This window comes from Ochotona curzoniae, unplaced genomic scaffold (genome assembly GCF_017591425.1).
Source record: "Ochotona curzoniae isolate NIBS_2020 unplaced genomic scaffold, NIBS_Ocur_1.0 scaffold_4506, whole genome shotgun sequence".
Taxonomy (NCBI): Eukaryota; Metazoa; Chordata; class Mammalia; order Lagomorpha; family Ochotonidae; genus Ochotona; species Ochotona curzoniae.
The window spans coordinates 43644581-43670572 of record NW_024467119.1 but is presented as its reverse complement, the minus strand read 5'-3'; the positions used below and the strand labels follow the sequence as shown (position 1 = coordinate 43670572).

The window sequence follows — 25992 nt, the reverse complement described above, 5'->3', positions numbered from 1 at the left end:
ACATAGTTAGCTTCCAAGTTATTTGTTTCGAAATGCTTCAAGTAGTACCAAAAAATGTTCTCTTACCTTCCATTGTTTAGAAGAATAATTCACTCAACAAGAAATTAAGGACTCTTGTATTCCAACAATTGCATCAGACCCACGAGATGTGGTGCTCCCAGCTCCAGTCCATAAACATGCTATTTAGCTACTTCATCACGCAGCCTGAAAAAAAGAATAAGATTTGCTAATCAAATGAAAGGATTGTTTTTTCAGCATAAAACTTTACACTGCAATGGCTATTGTCATTCACATGTTTTCATTTTGCTGCCCGTGAGGACAACAAACCTGTGGAGAAGAGAAAGCAAGCAGTCCCTACAATCCCATTTTGTGTAAATACATACCATTTTTGATTAAGTAAGCAAAACCTGTATACTAAATTTTCTGCCACTACCTATGCCTACAATGCCATGGTGCACTTAGACAGCAGAATGTTTAACTTGTGACTGTTATTAAAGGAGTATACTGCTATGATAATATGAGGAGAAATGGTGGAAGCAAAAACAGGGAGGGAGGAAAAGAAGGTGGAGAGGGGGAATCCTGATTCCTACAAAACCGCATCATGAAAAATAACAACTATAAAAAGTTCAAAAAAATAAAATAGAGAAATGGGCAACTCAGTATAGCACTGTGGCTGTCAGAGTTTGTTTTCTGGATGAGCAATATCAGAGTCACTTGAGAACTTGTTACAAACAGATTCACAAGTTCTACTGCATGAGTACTGTATCAGCAATTTATAATTTTTCATGATATGGTTCCATTGGCTCAGAGATTGAAGAGGAAATGTTTAAATGTTTTAATCTGTGTTTGGACATATCCTTCAGGTAATCCTGATGTTAAAGTCTAAGACTCCTGGTCTGCTAAAAAAAAAAAAAAAATCAGGATTAAAGAGTCTGGGTTCTTCTGCTAGCTCCACTGTTTACTCATCACCTGCCAATTAATTTTGGCACAAACTTATTCAAGAATAAAGTTTCAATTAGTAATGTTTATTCAAAATGCTAGTTGGGCAGGAAATTTTCTTTAAGAGTTATAGAAATGCTTTGAAATATAAAGGGACAATGACTGCACCAATATTGCCATGTTACTAAATGCAATTGAGCTATTGATTTTCAATGATTAATTTTGTTATTGAAATTTTACATAAATACATTTTAAAGCTCTTAAAACAGTATGTAAATATGTATGTGGAATTTATTACCTTCATATACATTAAAAGTAATTTTTAAAGTTCTTACTAATCCCTTGTTTTACTTCTAAGAGGGAAGAATATGTAAAGGCTATTTGCCCATCAATATGGTAAGAGCTTTCAATATGGTAAGATTCAATGTAGTGAGAGTTTTGATTGTGTTCTCCATAGAAAAGCTAAGAAGTGACTTGAGATTGTGCCAAGAGTTTGGGGCCCAGCACAGTGGCGTAGTGGCTAATGTCCTCGCTTTGAACGTACCAGGATCCCATATGGGCAGCGGTTCTGATTCCGGCAGCCCCACTTCCCATATTTCCTATCCAGCTCACTGCCTGTGGCCTAGGAAAGCAGTTGAGGACGGCCCAAAGCCTTGGGACCATGCACCTGCATGGGAGACCTAGAGGAAATTCCTGGCTTCCGGCTTTGGATAGACACAGCACTGGCCGTTGTGGTCATTTGGGGAGTGAATCATTGGACGGAAGATCCTCTCTGTCTCTCCTCCTCTCTGTATAATGTGACTTTGCAATAATAACAAAATAAATAAAAAAATAAAATAAGAATTCCGCCATTCCACCATATGGCATGGTAGCCTAGTGACTGAAGTCCTCAGGAGGGGGAAAAAAGAAGAATTGGCTTCACCTTAAAGATTAGTTCTGGGGTTATGTTTATTGTGCACAAATTATTTTTAATGAAAATTTCACGCAGCTACAAAAATAGGAGTATCCTGCAACTTCAGTTGTCTTTAACTCTTGGGTGATCTTGTTATACCCACATCCCTTAAAGTGGCTTCATTGTGATAGAAAAACCTTTTTAAAAATAGATATCATGCTTTTATCAGGTCTAAGAATTAAAAATAACCCCTTAACATAATTAAATAGCCAGTAAATAGAATCTTGAATTTTTGCAAGTTGGGAAATTACCAGGAAAACATGATTAGAATTAAAACTTTGGTAACAAAAACCAGTGGTTGGCTTTCATTGAACTGTAAAGTGACACATAAAGTGCCTAGGCAAATTGTGAAATCATTGTGTGAAAAACACATCTGCAAAATATCTGCAGTTTCCAGGAGTCTGTTATTTTCAGGGTCTCATGAAAATATGTGCACTTGTGAGATTCTGACAACTATGGCATCCTTTAGTAGGAAGAGTGTTTGGGGATGATGAGATGATGAGAACAAGGATCCAGGCCTGAGTTGAGGATATGTGCAGCGTTAGTGAACTCCAGTGAGAAATAGGAAAAGCTCATCCTCACCACACCCGGGTTATGCACCCAAATTCCCAGACAATTTCTGTTCTATTTTCAGCAAAATTTGTCCTCAATGAAAACCATACAGCTACATCACAGCTTTTTCTGATTGGATATTAGTGGAGGACTCACCAGCTAAGCAGCTAGACACTGGGGCATGGGTGTGTATTATTACCCAATCTCTGTATCTCCAGACATGTTTATCTGACCATGGAAGGAGCCCGCTGCAGACTGGAGCAGGAAGGAACACACGGATATTAAATACAGTTCTCCGAAGTGTCTTCCCAACATGTGTTTGCAGTTTGTGACATAGACGGCTAACTGGCTAACACTTAAGAAATTCAAAATCTTGAAGACAAAAAAAAAAAAACTATGTCCAGGTGATGTATGTCCAGGTGATGTTAAACATTATCAATGCGAATTATTATACTATCAATTATTAGCAGATTATTTCTCTGATTCATGCAATAAAATTGTGTTTTGAAGATTTGTGATTTCTTGTTGGAAAGAGCCCCAAGACTGGACATTTTAATCAAATCTGATGATTTTTAAGAATATTTCCATTTAAGCAACTCATTCTAATGTTTGTTGGAAACATCACTTATAAGTTGCAAGTTCTGATTGCCAGCTATAAAGGCACAGCTCTGGGCCTGGAATTATGGCTCAATGGTTAAATCCTTATCTTGCAAATGCCAGGATCCAATATGGGTGCTGGTTCATGTCCTGGTTGCTCCACTTACCATCTAACTTCCTGCTAATGGCTTGGGAAAGCAATAGAGAATGGCCCAAAGGCTTGGGATCCTGCACCCATGTGGGAAACCCAGAAAAAACTCTTGGCTCCTGGCTTTGAATCGGCTCACTCTGGCCATTGCAGCCACTTGGGGAGTGAACCAGCTGATGGAAGATGTTTTTCTCTGTAAATCTGTAAATCTTACCTGCCTTTCCAATAACTACAGCTATTTATTTAATTATAATTACTTTTAAAAAGTACAACTTCAATTCTCTGTACTCTGATATGATAGGTCTTACTCTAAGAGCTGGCTCATTTTTGGATTTATCAAACCGCCCTACTTAAACTCCTTGGCAAATTGGATAGGCAGGTTTTGTACAATTCTTTGTTCTGAATGGAAAATGAAAAGCAACACATACCCATACTCCAATGCTTTTAATCTGATCTCAGCAGGAGCCTGGCTAGTGCTGGGATTTTGTATTAAAAATCACTTCACTTGGCATCAGTGTGGAAACAACATGACTAGTTTGTGTGAATAAAGTTCTGGTGAACTCATTTAAACCCAGGAAATGTTATGGTCAGACCGTAATCCAGCCTGATACCTGCTGTGCCCAGGTGTGGCTGCCATGCCCTCTTCTTACAGAACTAGGGAAGGTAAGCACTCCAGCCTCTATTTTGTGCAGTTCGTCTATGCAGGAATCTTATGAGGACTAATATACATGACATCCCTGACTGAATTTTTAAAAAGTAGTAACCTGGAACTAAGGAAATTTAACCTGGAAGAAAGTATGTTTTTTTCTCTCTCTGTCTTTCGTTGGGTTAATGGGCTCATATCATCTTCAGTAAATATTAAATATGAGCACAATTTACGTTGAAGAAAAAATTTTTTCAAACTTCTGTGACTTGGTAAGCCTGAGAGCAAAGCATAAAAATGTATAGATGTTTCTAAATTTGCACTAAGTGGGCAGCATAATGAGGGGAGCTGATTAGGAGTTTATAAGCATTGTTGATAATATTTGAAATAAATTTCATTTCTAGCCCAGAAGCACTGTCTACATTTTTGTTGAAAATCATTGCACTAGTGATTGTTAACTAACTTAACAAGAGTGGTGAGAACTTTTCTGAACTGAGTAACTCAATTAAGCATCAAGCACAAAGTTGGTGGCAGATAATAAATGCTGATGGATCCCATGAGGCAAGCATCAGGAAAATGTCTTTTACTTGTTACTGCTGGTTTTTGTATTATGACTAAAATATAACAAGAAGTAGGATTATTTTAGTATCCTCAAGATATTTGTTTATGCATTTTCAAGATATTTAAAGGAAGCTATCATGAGCTACTTTCTTGCTTCTTTGTAATAACAGCTAATGTAACAAAAGATTATTAAGAACACTATCCAATGGAATCCAAGGAAGCTAATTAGGGGCAAAAAGAACAGAGAAGCTAAAGGGAATATTGAGGATGAAGAGTGGCACCAGTATCATCTCTTTCTTAGAAATTTTTGTTGTCATAACTCTTGCTTGCCAATAGTATGAAAACAATCTCCATAGGACATTGAGGGAAACGTTCACTGCTCCTAATGACTCTCAGAGTATCATTACTGCCGTGGCGTTAGCATCTACACAGCTTAAAAATCAAAGAACTTACTTTTAATGTTGATAATTTATGTTTGTCAAACACAGACTTCTTACGTAAAAGAACTGATAATAATTGAGTTGAAAATATGAATCTAGTGGCTCAATATGAAATACCTGAAGCTAAGTTTCCAGTCAGAACATTCCCCATCAACCATTCCCTTTTTAAAATGCATGTGATTTTGAAAAATAATTTTATTTCAAAATAGTTTTAAATTTATAGAACAAAAACTATAAAGTATCGCACAGAACTTCTCTACACCTATTTCTTTGCTTCCCTTATTATTAACACATTATATTAGTATGCCTGTTACAATAATGAACCACACCCAGCTTTCTTAATTTTTTATTTCCAAACTTCCTCTTTTCCTCCCACAATGCCTAGCTTCTAATAAGCAACATCTTGTGCTCATCTTAAATGTTTTTAGTTCCTACATATGAGGTTAAGCAGGTGGCATTTATTATTTTATCTGGCTTATTTCACTTAACATGATCTCCTCCACATGCATCCACTGTTCTGCAGATGCATGATTTAAAATGCATCTTTGCTATAGAATAGGATTAGAAAAGGCTCATACAGGACTTGCATGATTCAAAAAATAAATTTCACAGTTTCTTTACAATGTTGCCTTCATTTTCAAGCTTTTTTTTTCTCCCGAACCAGTAACACAACAAAGCTCACCAGCTTATTAATGGACAAATTATGGAATGCTAAATTAACCAAGCATTATGTAGCCACTGTATATATACAACAAGAAGATGAAGAATTCAACAGAGCGTAATCCATAAGATGGTACATGTATGCTTGACGTGTCAGTGTTGTGCAAGTTAAACAGGAATCCAATATAGCTGGGAACAAATGGGCACAACTGGAAACTATAATGCTAAGGGAAATGAGCGAATCCCAAAAGATTAGATACCACATGTTTGCCTTGATTTAACCTGTAATTTTTTGTTTGGTTGTTTGTTATTTTTTGAACCTGTCATTGATACTGTCTCAACCCAGATGTTTCGAAGAATGGAACTTGCATTATTTTTAACATATTGTTTACCCAATACTATGTCAATTAATTCCATAATGTTGTATAATGATACTGAGGCCTTGTTGGGGCTTTTAACTGACTGGATCTTTACTCTGTTAGACCTATCTTCAGACCATAGAAGGTCTCCCCAAGAGGCCACTGAACTTATCTGGACAATAAGACGCTGAACTTTATGCTAGGCATGTGTTTGCAAGCAATGAATCTCAACTGAACTTGAACTATGGTTATGCAACAAGGTGGAGGAATCCACCATGGGGGGAGGGGTATGGGAGGGGTGGGGGGAATCCCCAGCGCCTATAAAACTGTACTACATAATATAATGTAAGCAACAATAAATAAAAAAAAAAAAAGAAGGGAGTCTGGAAATATTCTGTTGATGAAGTGAATGGTTAAAGGGTGATCTTGGCAGAGGGAACATGTTCACCAATGGATAGAATCCTGGACGAGTGTGACTAAGGTATGACTGTGTAGCCACAGAGTGTTGGAGTATTTAGTATTACCACTTGAGAGGCAGAATAAGGATAACATGATGACAGTGAAGGTATTTCTCGTTATCTTCTTTGTTCCTTTCTTGCATAAAGCAGAAACCATAACGTAGGATAGATTTCATATAGCATTCTAGACATAATTGTAGTTGCATCAAAATGTGAGGCGAAGAAAAGCTTAAAAAACATTGTAAGATTATACACTGACCTGATCACATCTTCACAAAACCTGTTAGCCATTTGGCTGATAAGCTCTGTGTTGTTTTTTTTTTTTTTCCTGATATACTTGCCAAAACAACACTCAAGTTGTGTTGAAGCAGGACATACCTATACAGATCCATTTGAAATTTCGGCTTTCTTAGCTATCCACTGCTTCTCTTTTACACCCATCCCTCACCATCTCACATTTAAAAGCCCTCCATTGGCTATGAAAGTGGCTTGAACAAGAGCCAGCCATGGAGATATTAAAAAGAGTTCAATGCTAGTACATCTGGAGAACCTTAATAATGAATAAGAGCCAACAAAAGAAGAAGCAGAAATATAGGGAAGCATACTCTTTTCTACGGCCAAGAAAGTTGATGGGCTAGGAGGAAAGTGACTTCAATCTGGAGACATTTCTTTTCTCTCATCTGGTAACAAGTCTCCTGACCTCTCTTGCACTATTGAGAATGTGCTGGTCACCACACCAAAGCTGGGAGGAACTGGGATGTGGGTGGTATGGGGGCCAACGTCTTCAAGATGTTCTCTTTGGGATTACTAACACATTGGGTATGTCATCACAAGAAGTACCACATTTCTAAGGCTGATATGTGAACACTGGGGTCACACAAAGCAAAACATCTATCATCTGGCTCATGATTTCCTTCTCTTTTCAGTCCTCAAAAAAATTTAAATAGAATACTTGATAGAAACAGAGTATGAGCCAATGAGTGATGCCTTTCTCTGTGCCATGTTGTTCATTGCACATAAATTTCATTTGCACTTGTGTGCTGATCTTTCCTTCCTTCTTTTATATAAGAATTTAAACTGATTCAGGACAATGGAATGCTGAGCAAGTAACTTCCTGTGTTTATTGATATATTGATTATTTGGGGAATAGTATTTTAATAAACAACATGGGGTCTTATTATTGTTATTGTCATACACAAACAATAAAATTAAACAAAATTACCCTGCTAGCTGGGTGATTTCCATTTAATCATTTTGAAGACATATCAGATAAATAAGTAGTCTTGATTATTATAAAATTTTATCAGTCAAAATGTCCACTAGGATATTGTCCACCCTATCATGCTGAGACACTGAAACTGGTTTAAAAAGCTCCCCTCAAAATAGTTAGGCCTGACATTTGGAAGCCAAAAGTGATTTGATTGACAACATAAGTATAGTTGAAGTGTGTCTTGAATAATTGTTACATGATATCTCTCTCTTATCAAGTCGACATTCAAAATACATCAGAAAACATAGGCATGGGTCACAGATCCTTGTCTATTATCAATTATAAAAAATGTAGCCTTGAGACTCCTAGAGAAGGAATCTGGCTAGCAAAAATAAAATTGCTAAAATTAGTGATTTTCGTTTCATTGCTCTTATTAGTTGGCAAGCTATCTTGTTCATAACTCAGGGATTAGTCTTTTATCTCACTACAAATGTAATCTGAATCTAAAATGTTCTATCTCTTACATAGAGATATAATATTCCAAGTCTCCTTACAGACTTACAATTTTTTTCCATTGTCAGAAACCAAAATTTCTGCATTAGAATTATGAATACCGTCCTTGAACTATGCTATGCTTTATCATGAAGTCTTATAGTCAGTTCAATCTGTGCGACACTCTCTAGTGAATATACCTGTTGCCCCAAACCTCTAGACCACCACTTGCAGCCAGGTTTTCCTGAAGTCATTGCCTTTCCATTCCAGCATGCTTGAAAGGGATGAATTACTGCTGTTTTATGGTGTGTAGACTCTAAGCACAAAAGTGAACATTATATAATTTCCAAGCCATTTTTAATAGGGTGCAAAATATCTTATACATGAATATTAAGTGTATCGAATACATAACAAATATTGAGAGTTATGTTTTGTTGCACTTTTCTTTATCTTCCAAGATAAAAGAGCAATCTTTTCAATTTTATCTGCTTCCATCAATTGTTTCTTTAAAATTAGAATGAAATGACCCTAGGGGTCATATTTGACTATGAGAGGAAATGAAGGATGCATAAGATTAGAAAAAGTGCTGCTTGAACACTCCATGTGAAAAGAAATCAGCCAAGAAAATCAACATAAGCTCAATCAATCAATTATTAGCACAATGAGTTAGAACTCTGTGTGTGTGTGTCCATGTGTGTCTGTGTTGAAAATCAGGTTTGATTAATAAACCAAAATTTGTGAAACAAAACATTTAATCATGAAATTTCAGTTTGGGTGTTTGATATGTCTTACAAAAAAATCCCTGACTCAGTAAAACCACAATTCTTCCCAATTTTTCTAATATGAAGTCATAAGACAGAAATAGGCAAGGAATAACAAATTTCACTTTTTATTTCTTGTCATATAAGCTTTTTATGGTAGTATTAATTTTATTTGTTTATATATTTACAGTAGTATTATTAGCTAAGGTATGCATTTTGTGCAAATGGCAATAAAATGTTTAAAATGATGAAATAAATGTAGCATGTGAATAATTTTCATATAAAATAAAATCTTCTCTGTGTGATTCTCTACATGCCTTTAATAACTGGGATAACACATTCAAGTGTCTGTGTGTTTATACATGTGTACATATAAGTGTCTACAGTTGTGTGCCTACATGCATACCTATCCATATATACATACGCATAAATATCAATAGAAATCTCATATCCTGAAGTGACTTATAGTTTCATTTATTTGTGAGAAAAAGAAAGAATCTCAAATCCGTGTATTTATTCTCCAAGTGCCATAACATCTGGGGCAGGAGCAAAGCCAATCCTAGTGTTTCACTCAAATCTAGTCTACTCAGTCCTAGTCTTCCACATGGGTAACTTGGATGCAAATACTTGAGCACAAATATTTGAGTCATCACCTACTAACTCCCAGGTCATACATGACCAAGGAGCTGAGAAGTGAAGATGAGACTTAAACCTAGGTATTCTGATATGTGTGGGCTCTAGATGCCACAAATAATGTCTTAAATGTTACACTACATATGTTAAATTAAAATTGCTCACTTTAAATTCCATAATTCTTAAAACTCTTATTGTTGGCAACTTGGAATGGAGAAATATTTAACAGTCTCAGATTGTTCTATAATTAAAAAAAAATTCTAGACAGCAATTGGTTATTAGACAGGGGAGACACAAGGACAGCTCTGTGATGAAGCTGGTAAGCTGCCACCGGTCAAACCCAAGGTTGACATCCTATATGGGTGGTATCTGGAGACTCACCTGTTTCACTTTGCAGACTCCTGCTAATTTACCTGGGAAAGCAGTGGAAGCTGGTACATGTGCTTGGGCCATCCTTCCCTACATGGGAAACCTGGAAGAATTTCAAAGCTCCTGGTTTTGGCCTGGCACAGAAGCATCCATTTTAGCCATTTACAGAATGAACCAGTGGATGGAAGATATCTTTCTTTTTCTGGTGTGTGTGTGTGTGTGTGTGGTGTCCCTGCCTCTTTCTGTAACTCTGTGTTTTAAGTAAATAAAAAATAACTAATAAAAAGGGGGACTGAAAAAATAAAACTATACATCATCTGTTTATCATGCAAGATATGGGTAGTAGAAGTCCTTATTTTGTAAAGAAATGCTGAGAATAATATACAAAGAAAACTAAGAAGCTATGCATTTTCAGAAAGACACAAGTGTATGCCACATGAGAATATGAAAAGCACAGCTGTAATGGGTATGCTGCAGCTTAGAGTTCACTCAGCTTTCTGCACAAACAGTGTGGGTGTTTTTGTTGTCTGTTATTTCAGTTTTCCAGACAAGTTTAGAAATTCTCAAGTTTACCCCCTGAGCACAGTGGCTAAGGACAAAAAGTGAAGGTGAACTCTCCTGGAAATATTGGTGGTTGTCAATCCCAGACTCATGCCATTGTCAAAGAATAAATTTCACTCTTAGAATCATGTTCATCTGGAGACAAATAATAGTGAATCTACATCTTTTATAAATAAGGCATTGCCTGTGTAACACAGACACACAGAGAAATACTCACTACACTAATCTCAGACAATTGCTTAAAACATCATTTTCATTTTATTGTATGGTCACTAGTATGAAAATTGTCAAAAATACAGATTCCTAGACCCTATCATTATCACATGGAATTTATAGGAGTCAATGATTAAGCAGTTTTTACAAGTAAGATTTATTTATTTGAAAGAGACAGAGAAAGAGGGCAAAGCAAGTGGGAGAAAAAGAGACTGTCAGAGTGAAAGAGACAGGGAGGGAGAGAAGTCTCTATCGGCCAATTCATTCTCCAAATACAGTCAGAAGTGGTCAAGCCAAAGCCAGAAGCCAGGAACTGCATCAGATGCTGGCGTGGACCCAAGAGCTTGGGCCGTTATTCATGGACTTTCCTAATTGCAACAGCAGGAACTTGGACAGAAAGCATAGCATCAGGGACTATAACTGGCACTAAAATACGGGACATGGACATCCCAAGCAGCCACTTAACTCATTGTGCCACAATGTCCTCTCTCTTTCAATTAGTTTTTTTTTTTTTATTGTTGCTTACATTGTATTATGTAGTACAGTTTTATAGGCGTTGGGGATTCCCCCCACCCCTCCCATACCCCTCCCCCCATGGTGGATTCCTCCACCTTGTTGCATAACCATAGTTCAAGTTCAGTTGAGATTCATTCCGGATCTTTACTCTGTTAGACCTATCTTCAGACCATAGAAGGTCTCCCCAAGAGGCCACTGAACTTATCTGGTCAATTAGTTTTTAAGAAGACCTTATGGCCAATCCCAAATGGTGAGAAGATAATGCCTCACTATGCTTTGAATTTTAACCAAAAAAGGCAAATGCAACTAAAGTTGGTAAAGCTATGGACAAAATTGAACAGTTGTGTATCATAAAAATGTAAATTAGTATAGCTGTTGCAGAAAACAGTGTGCAATTTCCTCAGAAGACTACAAATAACATTACCACATGATCCAGAAAATCCCCACTCCCAGCATTATATCCCAGGGAAATGAAATCCATGTGTAATAGTGACATTTGTACTCTGACATTTACTGTATCACTATTCACAATATTCAAGAAACAGAAATATTAGAAATGTGCATTAAAAAAATTGCAGGCCCGGTGAGATAGAGTAACAGTTAAGGTCCTCACCTTGAACATGCCGGGATCCCATATGGGCACCAGTTCTAATTCCAGCAGCTCCACTTCCCATCCATCTCCCTGCTTGTGACCTGGGAAAGCAGTCAAAACCGGCCCAAAGCTTTGGGACCCTGCACCCACGTGGGAGACTTGGAAGAGGTTCCTGGTTTGGGATCGGCACAGCACCAACCGTTGCAGTCACTTGGGGAGTGAATCATTGGACGGAAGATCTTCCTCTCTGTCTCTCCTTCTCTATGTACTTCTGCCTTTCCAATAAATAAATAAATAAATATTTTAAAAATTGCATATGCACTCAATTGGAATATTACTCAGCAATAAAGAGGATGAGCTCTTGTTACTTGCAATAAAATGGATGGCACTGGGTTGGGGGGTTACTATATTAAATGATAGAATGCAAGCACAGAAAGACACAAAATGGTATGATCCATTTGTGGAGTCTGATAAAGGTGTGGTCTCACAGAACTTTACTTGTAGAATGGAAATAGAAGCAGAGTTAGAAGCATGGTAAAAATGTTGTTCCATTGGTATTAAGTAATAATCTAGAAAGGAGTAAGACATCCCTGGGACCTGATGTTCCATAAAATGACTGAAGATAATGGCCTTGGACTGCACATCTCTCCATTAAAAAATGTCCAGAAGATGGGATTTTGGATACTTTCACTGTAAAAAAAGAAAGTTAAATACTTAAAACTGATGAAACATTTTCCTTTTTTTTTTTGGATATTATACAGTGTATACATAAATAACATGCAGTACCATATACATGTGTACATTTTGAAAATTTTGTTAGATTTTTAAAGTAAAATTATAGTAAAGTATCTGCATGGAGTTTTTTATCATGAGAAGCAAAGGGAGATCTGCAAATATTAGTGATGATATCCATTTTATGTATGAAGCAACTGAGACTCAATAAGTTAGCTTTGGGTCACACCAAAAAAAATTTAAGAGGGATAATTCAAATTTCAGTACAACTCAAAATCTATCCTCCCAAGTAAGCTTTCCAAAGAGTCATGTGGTCAGGCAAATTTGTAATATTGCAATGAAAATGTCATAATTAACTGATAAATCATACATTTGTATGAGATCTTCAGTTGTACTGTTGATTCCTGTATGTTGATTGGGATCACAGAATTTATAAAGGACTTTGTGGTTGCTTTTGGATGATGAAGGACTCCAACCCACTGCTGTAAAAGCTGGGATGCTGTTGTTGTTGTTGTTGTTTTCCCCAGGATGATGGAAATGTGGTTGGCCTGTATATTTTGAATGAATAGAAAATAGGTAAAAGGTAACAATAATCAAGATTGAGGTAACATCTGTTCTGTGATCAATAACAGTAATGTGCATGTTCCTGCAAAGAATGTGGTGTGTTCAAAGCAGGGCATTCCCTAGAATGTCACTTCTGATAATGACATGCACAGAACGGGGTAAAGCAACAACACTTAGAGAAGACCTTGCCTTTGTTTCATAGAATTATTATTTTCTAGAATTTAAGTGAGATTTCTGAACACAGTAGAATTAATGTGCCACTGGAAGAAATGCATCATTCGTAATTCATAATCCAGGCAGATTTGTTAAGATATTGTCTTGGCTTTGAACTTTGTATCAAAATCCAGTTTTCTGACTACATAAGATGTATGCATTTTATCTGAGTATTTAAATGATTAAGTATGTTTGAATATATTTTTATTTGAATATTATTTAATTATACAAAATGTGTTTAAATGTTCTCCATGAAGTACGAAGCATGAACTGTTTTAATGAAATCTGTTTTGAAATCTTCAACCTTCTTATTTTCTTGAAATTACTCAAATTTATGCCTGGATTTACAATTATTTTTCTTGACATGGTTTACAATGGAAACAGAGGCAAAACCCTCCCACATTACAATTATTTTTACAGTACAATAGCTAGATGCACAAAAAACCTTTTTGGTTAATAAACTGATGCAAAATTTGAAATTTTGATTTTGCAAAAGTTATAAACATTCTCATTCTTTTTCTTAATTCTTTTCTTTTAATATTCATTTTATATTTTTGAAAGGAAGATACAGACACAGAGAACAAGAGAGAGAGAGAGAGAAAGAGAGGAGAGAATGTGAGAGATCATCCATCTTCTGGTTCATATCCCAAATGGACACAATACACATAATGCCCTGAGTTAGGCAACATCAGAGACAAGGAGTTTGGAATTCCATCCAGATCTCCCATGTGGGTGCCTGAGACTCAAGTACTGTTTCCCCAGAGGCTTATCAGGCAGCTGGGTAAGAAGTGGAGTAGCCTGGAAAGAAACCCTGTGCTCATGTGGGATGATGGCATTGCTTGTTATGGTTTAATTGCTGTGACACAATGCAGGCACCAATTACAAGTAAAATTTGGCAAATTTGGAAGTTCTAGATGTCTAACTTGCAAGAGTGCTGATGATTTGGAGATTTTTAAAATTTAAATGAATGACTCCAGGAAATGTCATTTCTTTAAAAAAAAAATCTGACTAAATGTCCTGATTAATTGTAGGTTCTGTATGTTTTGATAAGATAATCAAAAGCTACTCTATAAAGATTTGCCAAATTATGGTGAACTTTATCATAACCATATTCAATATCATATAACATTGACATAACACTTTTCAGATGCCAAATATGTGAAAGAATACGTTCTTTTTAAAATTCATTTTAGAGATAACAAGCAACAGATTTACAGATCACCAGGATGATTGTAATTGGATCATGGCTGGTGTTTAATAATTAAATAAATATGTTTCTCACACTGAATGAGTATCCAACCAACTATCTTAATGAAAACATGGCTGCATATACAGAACATCAGAAAATGTCTGCATTTTCCCCCCCAAATTTAATATAGCATAGTTTTCCTGGCCTTGTGTTTATAAATCCTCCAAGGTACATCTAACACACCTCAATCCCAGGGTCGTTGTACAAAAAGGAAAAGATGAGATTGCACAGCCTTTTGCAGGCAGTGTACAGCTACACATATCCTGACTGCGCTATGGTTCCCAGCACCCCCACAGGTGCATTTTATTGCTTGATTTGAAATTATTGCCTTCAGAGTAGTGGACCTTGTATGTTCATGAAAGTGTAGAACTGTCATGAGGCGGGTCAAAAGCAGGGAAATTAGTGCTTCTCCGGAATACTTTGGGTAATTTTAGGGAATCTGACTTCCACATAGAATCGCCAACTTTCTGCAGAGGCTTCAGAGCTCCCAGATACTTTTACATTCCCAGCTCTTTTCTGCTACCTCCCACTGTCCACTGGCCTGGAATGTTTTTCATTCCCACAGCTGGGTCATCCCCTGCAGGCTTTCTTCTGCCTGCCCAGCTGATGACGTTTTTCTGGCTCCAGAAAACTTCCGAGATTGTTGCAAACAGTGCTTGCGGGGACAAGGAATTGTCCCGATTAAAACAACAACAACAAAACTAGGACAGTCTTGCAAGAATCCGGATGGGTGGCCAACCCACACGAACACTTTGTGATGTTTCCCTCTTCTGTTCCTCCTTCCTCATTAAGCAGGAACACTATCATTACTTTGAAAGCCTGGGAGTCAAACGAAAGTTTTAATTATGGCCAAAGTCTGCCTGATTGTCAGTGTCACTGTGATACCTGACTTTTTCTCATATCATTGTTCTTATGGATCTGATTATTTCCTTGATGAATCTACATGCTCTAATAAAGGAGATTTATTTTAAATTTGGGGATAAATTCAACCTTAATTATAAGTCTTGAGTTAATAGACATTTTTCTCCCAGTAGACTTGAGAAAAATTGGGAAGCAGAAGGCTCAATTACTTCAAATACGATGGAGTAACTACATTTAGTTGTACTTATTATTAGAATTGTTGAATTAATTTTATTTGTAGGGTGGGCTTTGACTTTTAACTCTCATTTATGTTGATTTTAGATGGACATGAATTGTTTGCGAAAAATGACAATGAGAAAAGTTTCACAGCATTGTCAGTATTTTCTGCCAGTGTTGTGTCTTTCCAACAGCTGTGTGCATCTGGAATCTTCCACAAAAAGATGTCATCAAGTTTACTTTTCTAACCCCTAAATTCATCCAATAGGTCATTACTTAATGACCTTATCTATGTGTGTGTTAAACCCTCACTATTAAATATGCTTGTCTGTGGCACTTTACATTGAAACTGAGATCCAGGAAATGCATCAAAATCCCCTGTTTTCTGCCACTGAGCACACATTTTTACTTCCAGAAGGAACTTAACCTCTCCACTTGAATGCTAAAATTTTAAACAATGATTCAAAATTAGCACAGATAAATGCGAAAAAGAAATGCTTATTTTTGATAGACTTTATTTTCAAGCTGTGTCCAATGTGTTTACTCTTTTTTTAGTTCTTGTCATGGTTGTAACAATCACTAGCATGTCTATTTGTGGAAACCATGCTATTTTTAGCCTAGGAAGCGGGTTAGACAAGTGTCTTTGTTTTTATGGCCTGATCATGGATAGCTCTCACACATATTTAATTTATGACCAATCATCTGCTATTATTAGACATCCCATATTATTTCATCTCCTAAGTGTGGCTGAGACTGAGTAATGAATGATTCTGGCTGAAGTTGAGTTTTTCTAAATGCCTACAAAGCTTTCTGATTCAACTGTGGAAAATTTTTCTGTGGGACAAGCACATTAAGATTGTTCTCTCAACTTCTTTCACTGATTTCTAGCCTTCCATAGAAAATATCACTATCCCTTTGCAAAAATAATCGCTAGCTACCTTATTCATCTACTACCCAAAGTACTGAAAAGCCATATAAGCTCATTAATGTGTCTTCTAAGAAGTAAAAAAAAAAAGAAACAAATCTTATTTATACCTAAAATAACTTCCAAATAAATATATTATTCACTTGAATAAATGGAAGCATGGGCTAAGGTACTCAAGCTCACTTTCTGTTTGTTACAAAATCATTATCAAATGGGAACAGGTAGGGCCCTTGGAAGCCAAAATAAATATTTCCTATGTGGAAGTTGCCAAATGACATTTTCTTTAATGTGTATAATTTCCTCTAGTTGTCAATTCATTGTTAGTCGTGCTTCTTTAGGGTCTTTTATAACAAGCATAATTTTCCTCTCTTACTATGACAAACACTAGATACTTTAATGGGGCTTTTGTAGGGAATTATCCAATTGCAGGTCACAGAGCCTTTGTATTTAAATCAAAATTCCTTGTTCACTTCAATAAGAAAAATTGCATTAGGCTGAAACGCAGCAATAGTTGTTACTAGGTTAAATATATATTATGTCTTGTTCTGTGTGTGAGGTTTCTCTGGGGAGGGGCGGTGTTTTTTGTTTGTTTTCAGGTAAACCAGTAGAACCATTTTGGTTGAATAGATCTTTCTTAGGAGATGCTGATTTTAGAGGGTAAATTATACCCCTAAATTTTGATCACTTTCTGTAAAACCTTTTCCAATCAATTTATTTTTACCACTTCTGATTTAATTAATATATAAAGGTTATTTATTACAGCTTGAACTTTCATGAGAATTTAAGATGCAATATGAAATAACCTTCAATGTCAGTTATTAAAATTTATTTTTCAAATGGTCAAAGAACTTCCTCTGGTATTTGTGTTCTAGGATACTATTCCCAGTACAAATTTACAATATCCGAAACGTTTCATATTTTAAGAAAAACATACATTCTTTCTGTAGAAAGATGTGTGTTTCCTGGTTCAAGCTAATTAAAAGATATATTGCAGAGGAACAGAACTGTGCATCTTAATTAGTCTTTCAAATGAAGCGATCCTTTTTTAAAAAAAAAAAATCAAATTGGTGTTGGCTGTGTGGGCTAGGAAATTAAGCCCCTACAGAAGGACTGCCAGCATCCCATACAGATGGCAGTGCTCCATATCTGATCCAGCTCCTTCCTGGCTGCCTGGGGAAAGCAGCAGAATTTGACTCAAGTACTTGGGCCCTTGCAATATCTGAGACCAGGAAGAAACTCCTGGAACCTGGCTCTGACCTGGCTCAGCACTGGTCACTGCTGCCATCTGGTGAGTGAACCAACTGTTGGAAGATCTGAACCAGAGGACAGATCTCATATTTCTCTGTGTGTGTATATCTCTGTGTGTATCTCTCTGTCTCTGTCTCTCTCTGTAATTCTAACTTCCAAGTAAATAAATATTTTAACAAAAAATTTAGTTGTGAGAATTCACCTATGATCTCATCCAGATAAAGGATTACCATGTACTTATTTTTCTAACATAATTTGCATCAAATATTTATTGCTTCAGTAGTTTCCATTTACCATCAACTGAGACTAAGAAGATAATGATGAACCTATACTCTTTTAGTAAAAAACATAATTTCTACCATTCAGATTGGGTTTTAGAGATGGAATTAATTATTAGTCTATATTCAGAATCCCTTGATGATTCATTGTTTGTGCTGTAAATAGCACGTGATGTTTTAGGTACTGCATGTTTATTTCCTTTGGAAGAAAATGTCCTGTTTTTTTGAGGAAGGAAAGAAACTTGTAAGACATCAAATGTTTCTTGCAAAACAATTTGATGAAATAAATGTAAATAAATCAGAAACATGTGAATCATATTTCAATTAAAATTAATAGTTTTAAATATAAAGAGGATAAAGTGCTTGAGGGAAAGAGTGTGGTAAGGCGGGAAGTGACATTTGTTTTCATTGGTCTTGGATTCTTGAAAAATGGCATACTTCAACCTCAATTATACTTTTTTAAAAACACATGACAGAGTTAGGTCGGGAAAATCATGGCAAATTCATTTTATAGCTTCACCTGGCTCTAATTATAATGTATGTGTCAAACATTGCCACTGTGTAATCTTTCAAAATCATGTTTTTAAACTTGGATATAGGTGATTTTCTATACAGTTCCTTTAAGAGTAACGAAGAAATTTTAGTCATGTCCAACATGCACTTGAGAATTGTTCCTTCTTTCTAATTGAAGATAATCAGATCCAAGTGAGAAATACGACATAGGGGCTAGATGAGGATACACATGTTGGTGAGATGGGCAGGAGCAGAATGGAAAAAAGGAACAAGAAATGCGCGCAGAGCTGGACCATTAAATCCAATCCCATAGGAAAAAGATTGAAGTAACATTATGCAAAAATCCAAACATTTATCACAGTGTTATGACTACATCATTGGTGCTTACTAAGAAGCAAGTAAGCAGCCTGTTTTAATGATTTATATGTTTCCATTAAAGTGGAGTCATTTAATGACTCCTAATATCAGGGCAAATCAACTTCTGTAGCAAAATGGTTCAAGGTTTATGGGTAAGTTTCTATACCATTACATAGGAGTAGGATTGATGTATGATCAGACATTTTTGTTTCTCAGTTCTCAGAGTCTGGGAAGTTCCTGAAGACTTCCAAAATGCAGAGTGCATAGTGAGAACATGTAGAGGTGGGAAGTATGCACTATTTTTCAGCTGTAAGGGAGTGCCTTCTGGCTTCCTGAACACAGGGGTGTGGCATTCAGAACCCTGCCACCGCTCATCACCAAGTCTGGAATGAGGATGCTGCTTGATATCTCTGGGCCAAAGAGTTTACTGTCTCCAACTGTTCTGAAAGTGTTCTTCCTCCTTGCTTTTTAACAGGCAGTAATGGTAGGAAGTCACTCCTCAATTCCATAATTGGGTAAGCGATGTGATTGGCTTTTAGCAAGGTTCTTTGTTGTTTCATTTAACTATCTTTTCACTCTTCTTTAATAGATGGAACCTAGAGTAACTTAATTACTTCACTGCACTTTTCATTAGTGGTAATCCAACAATTACTATTGTTTCGTAGTCCTTGAAGTCATTCTTCAGGGTCAACTATCAAGAAAATGTCTGAATTCTAATTCCAAAGTTGTGTCAATGAAGATACACTGTCAGGTTAATGTGTGCTACTATCAAAAACCAGCTCTTACAATGTCCTAAATGAAGTAAGTGTCACCATGCAGGATCTCGGGTGAGAGCAATGTTACCAGGGTCTCTTTCCTTTCATAAGGGACAGATTTAGAATTCGGGATAGCCACCTTACATAGTAGGATGCAGATGGGTTTTGTTTTTTAATCCAGTCTACTAATTTATGACGTTTGATTAAGCTTAAGCCATTTACATTCAGAGTTTAATACGTATGAGTGATACTTTGGTCCTGTCATTGTAGAAATAGACCATTCATTGGTTTAGTCTTCTGTTGTCATTTTACTGGGATGTTCTTCCCATTTGCCTTTGGTTTTCTTTGGTGCTATTCCTCTTTGTCAAGAAAACATCTTGAAGTATCATTTGTAGGGCCGGATTGGAAGAGGCAAATTCTTTTAACTTTTCTTTGCTGTGGAAGAATTTTATTTCATTTTCAAAGACAAAAGAAAGCTTTGCTGGATATGTTTTCCTAGGCCGACAATATTTTCTTTTAGAGTCTGGCAGAAACTATATCACTTGGGATTTGATATTTTCTGTTAGTTTCATCTCTTCAAAGCAGTTTCTTCTGATTAAATTCTTCAGTGACTCATAGATCATACAGTAGCATCATTTTCTACAAGAAGGTTCTTGATTTTCATTTCTTCAGCTACAAGTTAGTCATTCAGCAGCATGTTATTTAATTCATGGTGTTGTTAATTTCTTTTTTCTTCCTGATGTTGATTTTGTTTTGTGGCTTTTCATTTAAGGGGATGTATGGTAGCTGTGTAATGGAGACTGTCATATCTAGTAACATGTTATTTAACTTCATGGCATTATAAATTTCTATTTTTTTCTATTGTTGATTTTGTATTATGGCTTTTCATTTGAGGGGATGTACAGTAGCTGTGAAATGGAGACTAACATATCCAGGTGTGAGGATACAACATAGTATGCATTTCTACTTCCAGACAAAAATGGACTTACAATGAAACTGTTTACTATATCTTGACAATAGGATTCTGGACTCTCTGCCATTGTCCATGCCCGCAATGATGGACGTATGACTGTGTATAAAGAACTATGCTTTAATAATGATATAGAGGAACTAGGCAGGGAGGGGAATTGGGGCTGGGATAAGGGAAGTACCAGGAGCCTGTGGAACTGTGTCATAAAGTGATAATAACAATAATAATAATAATAAAATGAAAAAAAAACATAGTAGGACATAACGCTTTTCCTCTTGTGTTGCTTTGCTTGCTGACAGGCCTACCCTTGCAGCAGTGACAAAGAGTGTGAAGTCGGGAGGTACTGCCACAGTCCTCACCAAGGATCCTCAGCCTGCATGGTGTGTCGCAGGAAAAAGAAGCGCTGTCACCGAGATGGCATGTGCTGCCCTGGTACTCGTTGCAACAACGGTAAGAATTCTCACTCAGTGATTGCGGGCTTCTCTTTATGTAAGGAGGAAGATTTGCAAGTCATGCTCACTTCTTGCTCAGATTCTTGAAGTTAGAGGAATCTTTTAGGATTGGGAGGGATTAAGTTATGGTTAGGTAGTGTAATTATTACCTGAATTACTTTCCAAGTCTTAGTTTTCCAGAGACCTAACCACCTTCCATAATTCGTGACTCATATGGAATGGTTCATGTTTTCAGAGGTTTCCATTCTGCTAAACATACAAGGGAATACTTATAATGCAATGAATCAAAGAAAGGAATCTACCATAATTTCGCATTGCAAGAATGTGTCTGTCTTCCCATTTCATATCTTGGTACTCTCATCAGAGAGACCCTGTGCCAGCCTCAGATGGTGAATCAGTGATTGTTTCTTCCAAACGGGGACAGGATATTCTATCTATACCTGAGCCTGACTTTACCTGATCTTAATGAAATAGAGGCAGACAATTTTGTGTTAATTATGAAATGAAGAATTACAGACAACACATGGTAAAAAAAATTGAGTAGTTACAGAAACTAATTAGAAACATGATTAATCAGAAATAGGAGCAAAATCAGTTTCATACCCAGTACCAGTTCCTGATCTCTGGGCATAGAACTACTCTATCTTGAGCACGAGGTGAAGAGAAGAATCCCTCAAACAGTCAGAGACACTTACAGTGCAACATAGGATTGTGTTGTTAATTAACAAGTCTCAGGATCCTGGGCATGAATGCCTTGTCTCATGATTTAAAAATACTGATGGAGAACATTAATTTTATACTTATATACTAAAAATAAGTCAGTGAAATTCTGTGTTTATTTCTGTTTTGGCCCAAAGTTACTGGGTCTGGAGAGAAACAAGATGTCCATCAACCAATCCTGACTCCAGGGTCAAGTGTGCCATATACTGTATCAGTAGGCATGTGAAAGAGGAAAGAAAGATAGATGGTTATTCAGAAAAGGAGGTGATTGGCTTCATACCACACCAGAAGCATTTAGAACTGTGTCCCTCTGTTTGCATGCCCATTTTCAGGCATCTGTATCCCAGTCACCGAAAGCATCTTAACTCCTCACATCCCGGCTCTGGATGGCTCTCGGCACAGAGATCGAAACCATGGTCATTACTCCAACCATGACTTAGGATGGCAGAATCTAGGAAGACCACACACCAAGATGTCACACATAAAAGGTAGGATGCTGTTTATTATTTTTTTATTTTATCAGAAACAGCAACAAAAAAGAAATAATAGGCATTCTGCTGACTGTACAAAGAAATTATAATGAGAACATTTTAAAAGAATGCCTTACTTCCGAGGATGATATAGAGTCCCTAAGGAATAATGCAAGAATGGCAGCAGTTAGATTAATCATGCCATTTTCTAAACAGGGCCTTCTTTTTATAAAGAATTTGGAAGAAACATTATATAAAGCTTGTTGCCACCTCTATATCAAATAATAAAGCGTTTTTTTGAAAAAAGGAAAGGGAAATATAGTCATAAGATTAACTCATTAGATTTGTGAATTATGTTCTTATATTTTCAAATTTGAAAATTTTATTTCACTAAATAATTAGATGATTAATTGATTAAAAGCCAATCTTTCAAAAATAATTGGTTTATCTTGGGATCAAGCAAAGTTATTCCATTTCATTCCTTGCATAATAGTGCAGAAATCCAACCATTATGGGACTAAAAGTATCCTGTGTTTAAAAGGTTTTGTAAAATGTATCTTACAATTTTTAAAAATTTATGATAAAATATTTGTGGGCTGAAGACTCTCAGAGGTCCATCGGTAAGAAACCTGGTTACATTTTTTCCAACACTTGCTCTCATACTTCCCTGTTTTGTAGCACTAGCGTCCCATGGATTATCTGACCTATTAGTCTGTTTTGGTCACATAGATTGTATTAAAGGGCTGCAACTCATTTCTCTTATCATTATTCTACCCTGCCTAAAGTTCTAAAATTCTTTTTTTTTAACCATAGTTCTTTCCATTTTCCTTCTGTCAAATTCATATGCATTAATTGTTACAGGAATATCCTTTATAGCAACAGATAACCTGGTCAGGTCTGGGCTTTGGCAATACATTCTCCCATTTCAGTTGCCTGAAGTAGGGTCCTAGCAAGGCTGTGTACCCTAGTGGCTTTAGCCACTCGCTGATAGACCTGTCAGAATTTCAATCATGGCCAGTGATTCCAGTCCTCAGATTCGGGTTCTACCTGAGTCTTTGGAGCCTTCAGCCTAAGTTTAGTAGTGGCCCTCTATGACAGCTTACTGTCCTAAAGGATTTTCCAGCTCTGTTACCACTTGTGAGTCTAATTCTCTTTATGAAACATATTCTGTTTCAAATATTTGTAGTTTTTTTCCCCTTGCTGGGTGCTAAATACTGCATAGTCTTAGCAGTCCTTGAAAATTTCAACTTCAAAACTAGGCATTTATTTTTATCTTTCAAGAAAATATTAAATTATTTAAAAGCTATTTAATTTTTTTTATGCACTCACCTAGTGGAAAGAAAGGAGGAAAAAGTAGTTTTCTGTGAAATATCTAATAGTGGACTATGACAAAATAGAGGGAGGTGTATCGTCCTGGCTGTCCATGCCTTAATTGCATTTGAAATGTACAAGACAAGTAACATAAACAGACATTGATGGATTTTGGGGATTACAGAAAGAGTCAATTGGTATGAATCCAAAACTTTTCCAGTGTCCTCAAGGATAGTCTAAGTGCAAATATTCTTTCTACTCCTGACTTCAAAGAAGACCTTTTTCTGAGGTGTTAGGATAATGTCTTATCTTTTGATCCTCCTCTCTATAGGGCATGAAGGAGACCCCTGCCTACGATCATCGGACTGCATGGAAGGGTTTTGCTGTGCTCGTCACTTCTGGACCAAAATCTGCAAGCCAGTGCTCCATCAGGGGGAAGTTTGTACCAAACAGCGCAAAAAGGGCTCTCATGGCCTGGAAATTTTCCAGCGGTGTGACTGTGCAAAAGGCCTGTCTTGTAAAGTATGGAAAGATGCGACCTATTCCTCCAAAGCCAGACTCCATGTGTGTCAGAAAATCTAATTGCCTCTGAAGAAAAGTGTCACTAGCAGACTGTGAATTTGTGTATTTAATGCATTAGAGCATAGTGGAAAAGAAGGTGTGGAATACAGGAGACTGGCTAAAGTGAAGAATGTAAAAAAAATCACAGGAAGGAAGAAACAGAACGGAAGGAATTAGAATGGTGGACAAGGCAACACAGCTCTGTGTTTCCATTATGCAACTTGTTTATGTAAATAATGTACACATTTGTGAAAATGCTATTATTAAACAAAAGTGCACAGTGGAAATTATTGACGAATGCCATGAGAATTTCCAAGAGTTTAGGTTGTGCTGGAGGAGAGATTTGCTTCAAATTGGTGATTAATTACATGAATAAACTAAGAGTCATATTTTATTCGAAGTTGTAGTTGAATAAAGTATACCCGTAAAACATGAAAACAGTTGTTAAACAGGAATTTAAAAACACTGAAAGTAGTTAATTTGCAACACAGAATCTCCTCTTAAGTTGGAGGAATTACTTTTACCAACTCAATTAAAGGCTCTCACAGAGAAGGAAAAAAGCAGCCAGTATTTTCCAAATGCCTTCAAAATAAAGGAAGGTCTTTCATCAAACTCCTTAAGCAAAAAACAAGAGTGTTTTTCCTCAGCTTGCTTATTTACAGTTTTCAGAAATTTAATTTCTCTTGAAATGAATAGGAACTGGCATAAGACAGTGTCCTAGATTTTGAAGGAAATAAATATTGCATCTCTTTCAATTCTATATGATCCCTATCCTGAATAGATTTTATTTTCCAGATTACACAATATAAACACAGACCAGAAATTTCAGATTATGAAAAAGTAAAGATGTCTAAACTATGTGGAAAGTAAAGATAATGAGAGTGCAAATTAAAAAAGAATCTTTTTTTAAATATTGGTGTCACACATTTATACTTTACATACTCAGCAGCAGAGCAGGGGGAAGCCAACCATTGGCAGTAGGCTGGTATGTGTTCGGAGGTGAAAAGATGCAAGGAAATATGGAAAATGCCAATTGTCCAGGTTTTGGGAACACATGAGTTACATGTTTCAAGCACAATGTGACATTTCATCATTGAAACCAGAGAATGCACAACCTAAATGGAAAGTCTCCATGGGATTTGCTAGTGTAATACTTTCTGCAGATGGGTACAGCATGAGTTCACTTGCCCTTACTATTCTTTAAGTCTTTGTTTGATATTTTTGAGTTTCTAAAATACTCTTCATATTAGTAGGTCTCACAAAATGGACTCCCAAGGTAAATAGATTACTGGAGTTCCATTACGCAGTTCAGTCTGGCCAAGGCAACCCTGATTTCTCTGTACCAGTCTGTTTATACAACAGCTATTTTATTGCCAATGATACATTTTCTTTTGAGACTAAAAACATATAACTGGCTGGAGTAGCATCAAAGCTACATATTGTGAATCTTCGCAAGTCACAGTATCTAAATTCTTAGAAAACACTGTGCTATGTTTTGTTATTTTTACTTAATTCTAAGTATTATGTCTAAATCATTAAAAAGGGTTAGCCTATAATTGTTACTTTGAACTTTTATAGAACATTAAGAATACACTGCAGTCTCAATTTCAAGTTCATCCAGTAGAAATTGAATCTTAATAATTGTATCTATCAAGACTTTCAGCTTTTCATATTTACTAGATTGATTAAGCTATGTATTCCACAAAAGTCTGAAAAGCACAAAAGTTATGAACTAATTTATCGAAGAGCCAAGGTTTGTAAAAACAATGGCTATAAGGTTGGTGATATGAAAAGAGAAGATTTCAGTAACAAAGTTCCTATACAGCAATTATATTTACAATCTGTTGTTTGCATTATTTCCCCTGTAATCGCCCTTACCAAAAGTATTATTTGAAGTAATTTATTTACAGGAAATGTTAATGAGATGTATTTTCTTATAGA

The 25992-nt window shown here is 36.3% G+C and overlaps 1 protein-coding gene across 1 annotated transcript in view; it reads left to right on the top strand.

Moving 5' to 3' along the window:
- Window positions 1-24621, top strand: part of DKK2 (dickkopf WNT signaling pathway inhibitor 2) — a 94674-nt gene extending 70053 nt beyond the window's left edge. The window contains exons 2-4 of the mRNA XM_040967164.1: window positions 20837-20987; window positions 22042-22197; window positions 23822-24621. Of these exons, the coding sequence (XP_040823098.1) occupies window positions 20837-20987; window positions 22042-22197; window positions 23822-24072 (558 nt within the window). The 3' untranslated portion in view covers window positions 24073-24621. The remainder of the gene's footprint in view (window positions 1-20836; window positions 20988-22041; window positions 22198-23821) is intronic.
- The last annotated feature ends 1371 nt before the right edge of the window (window positions 24622-25992 follow it).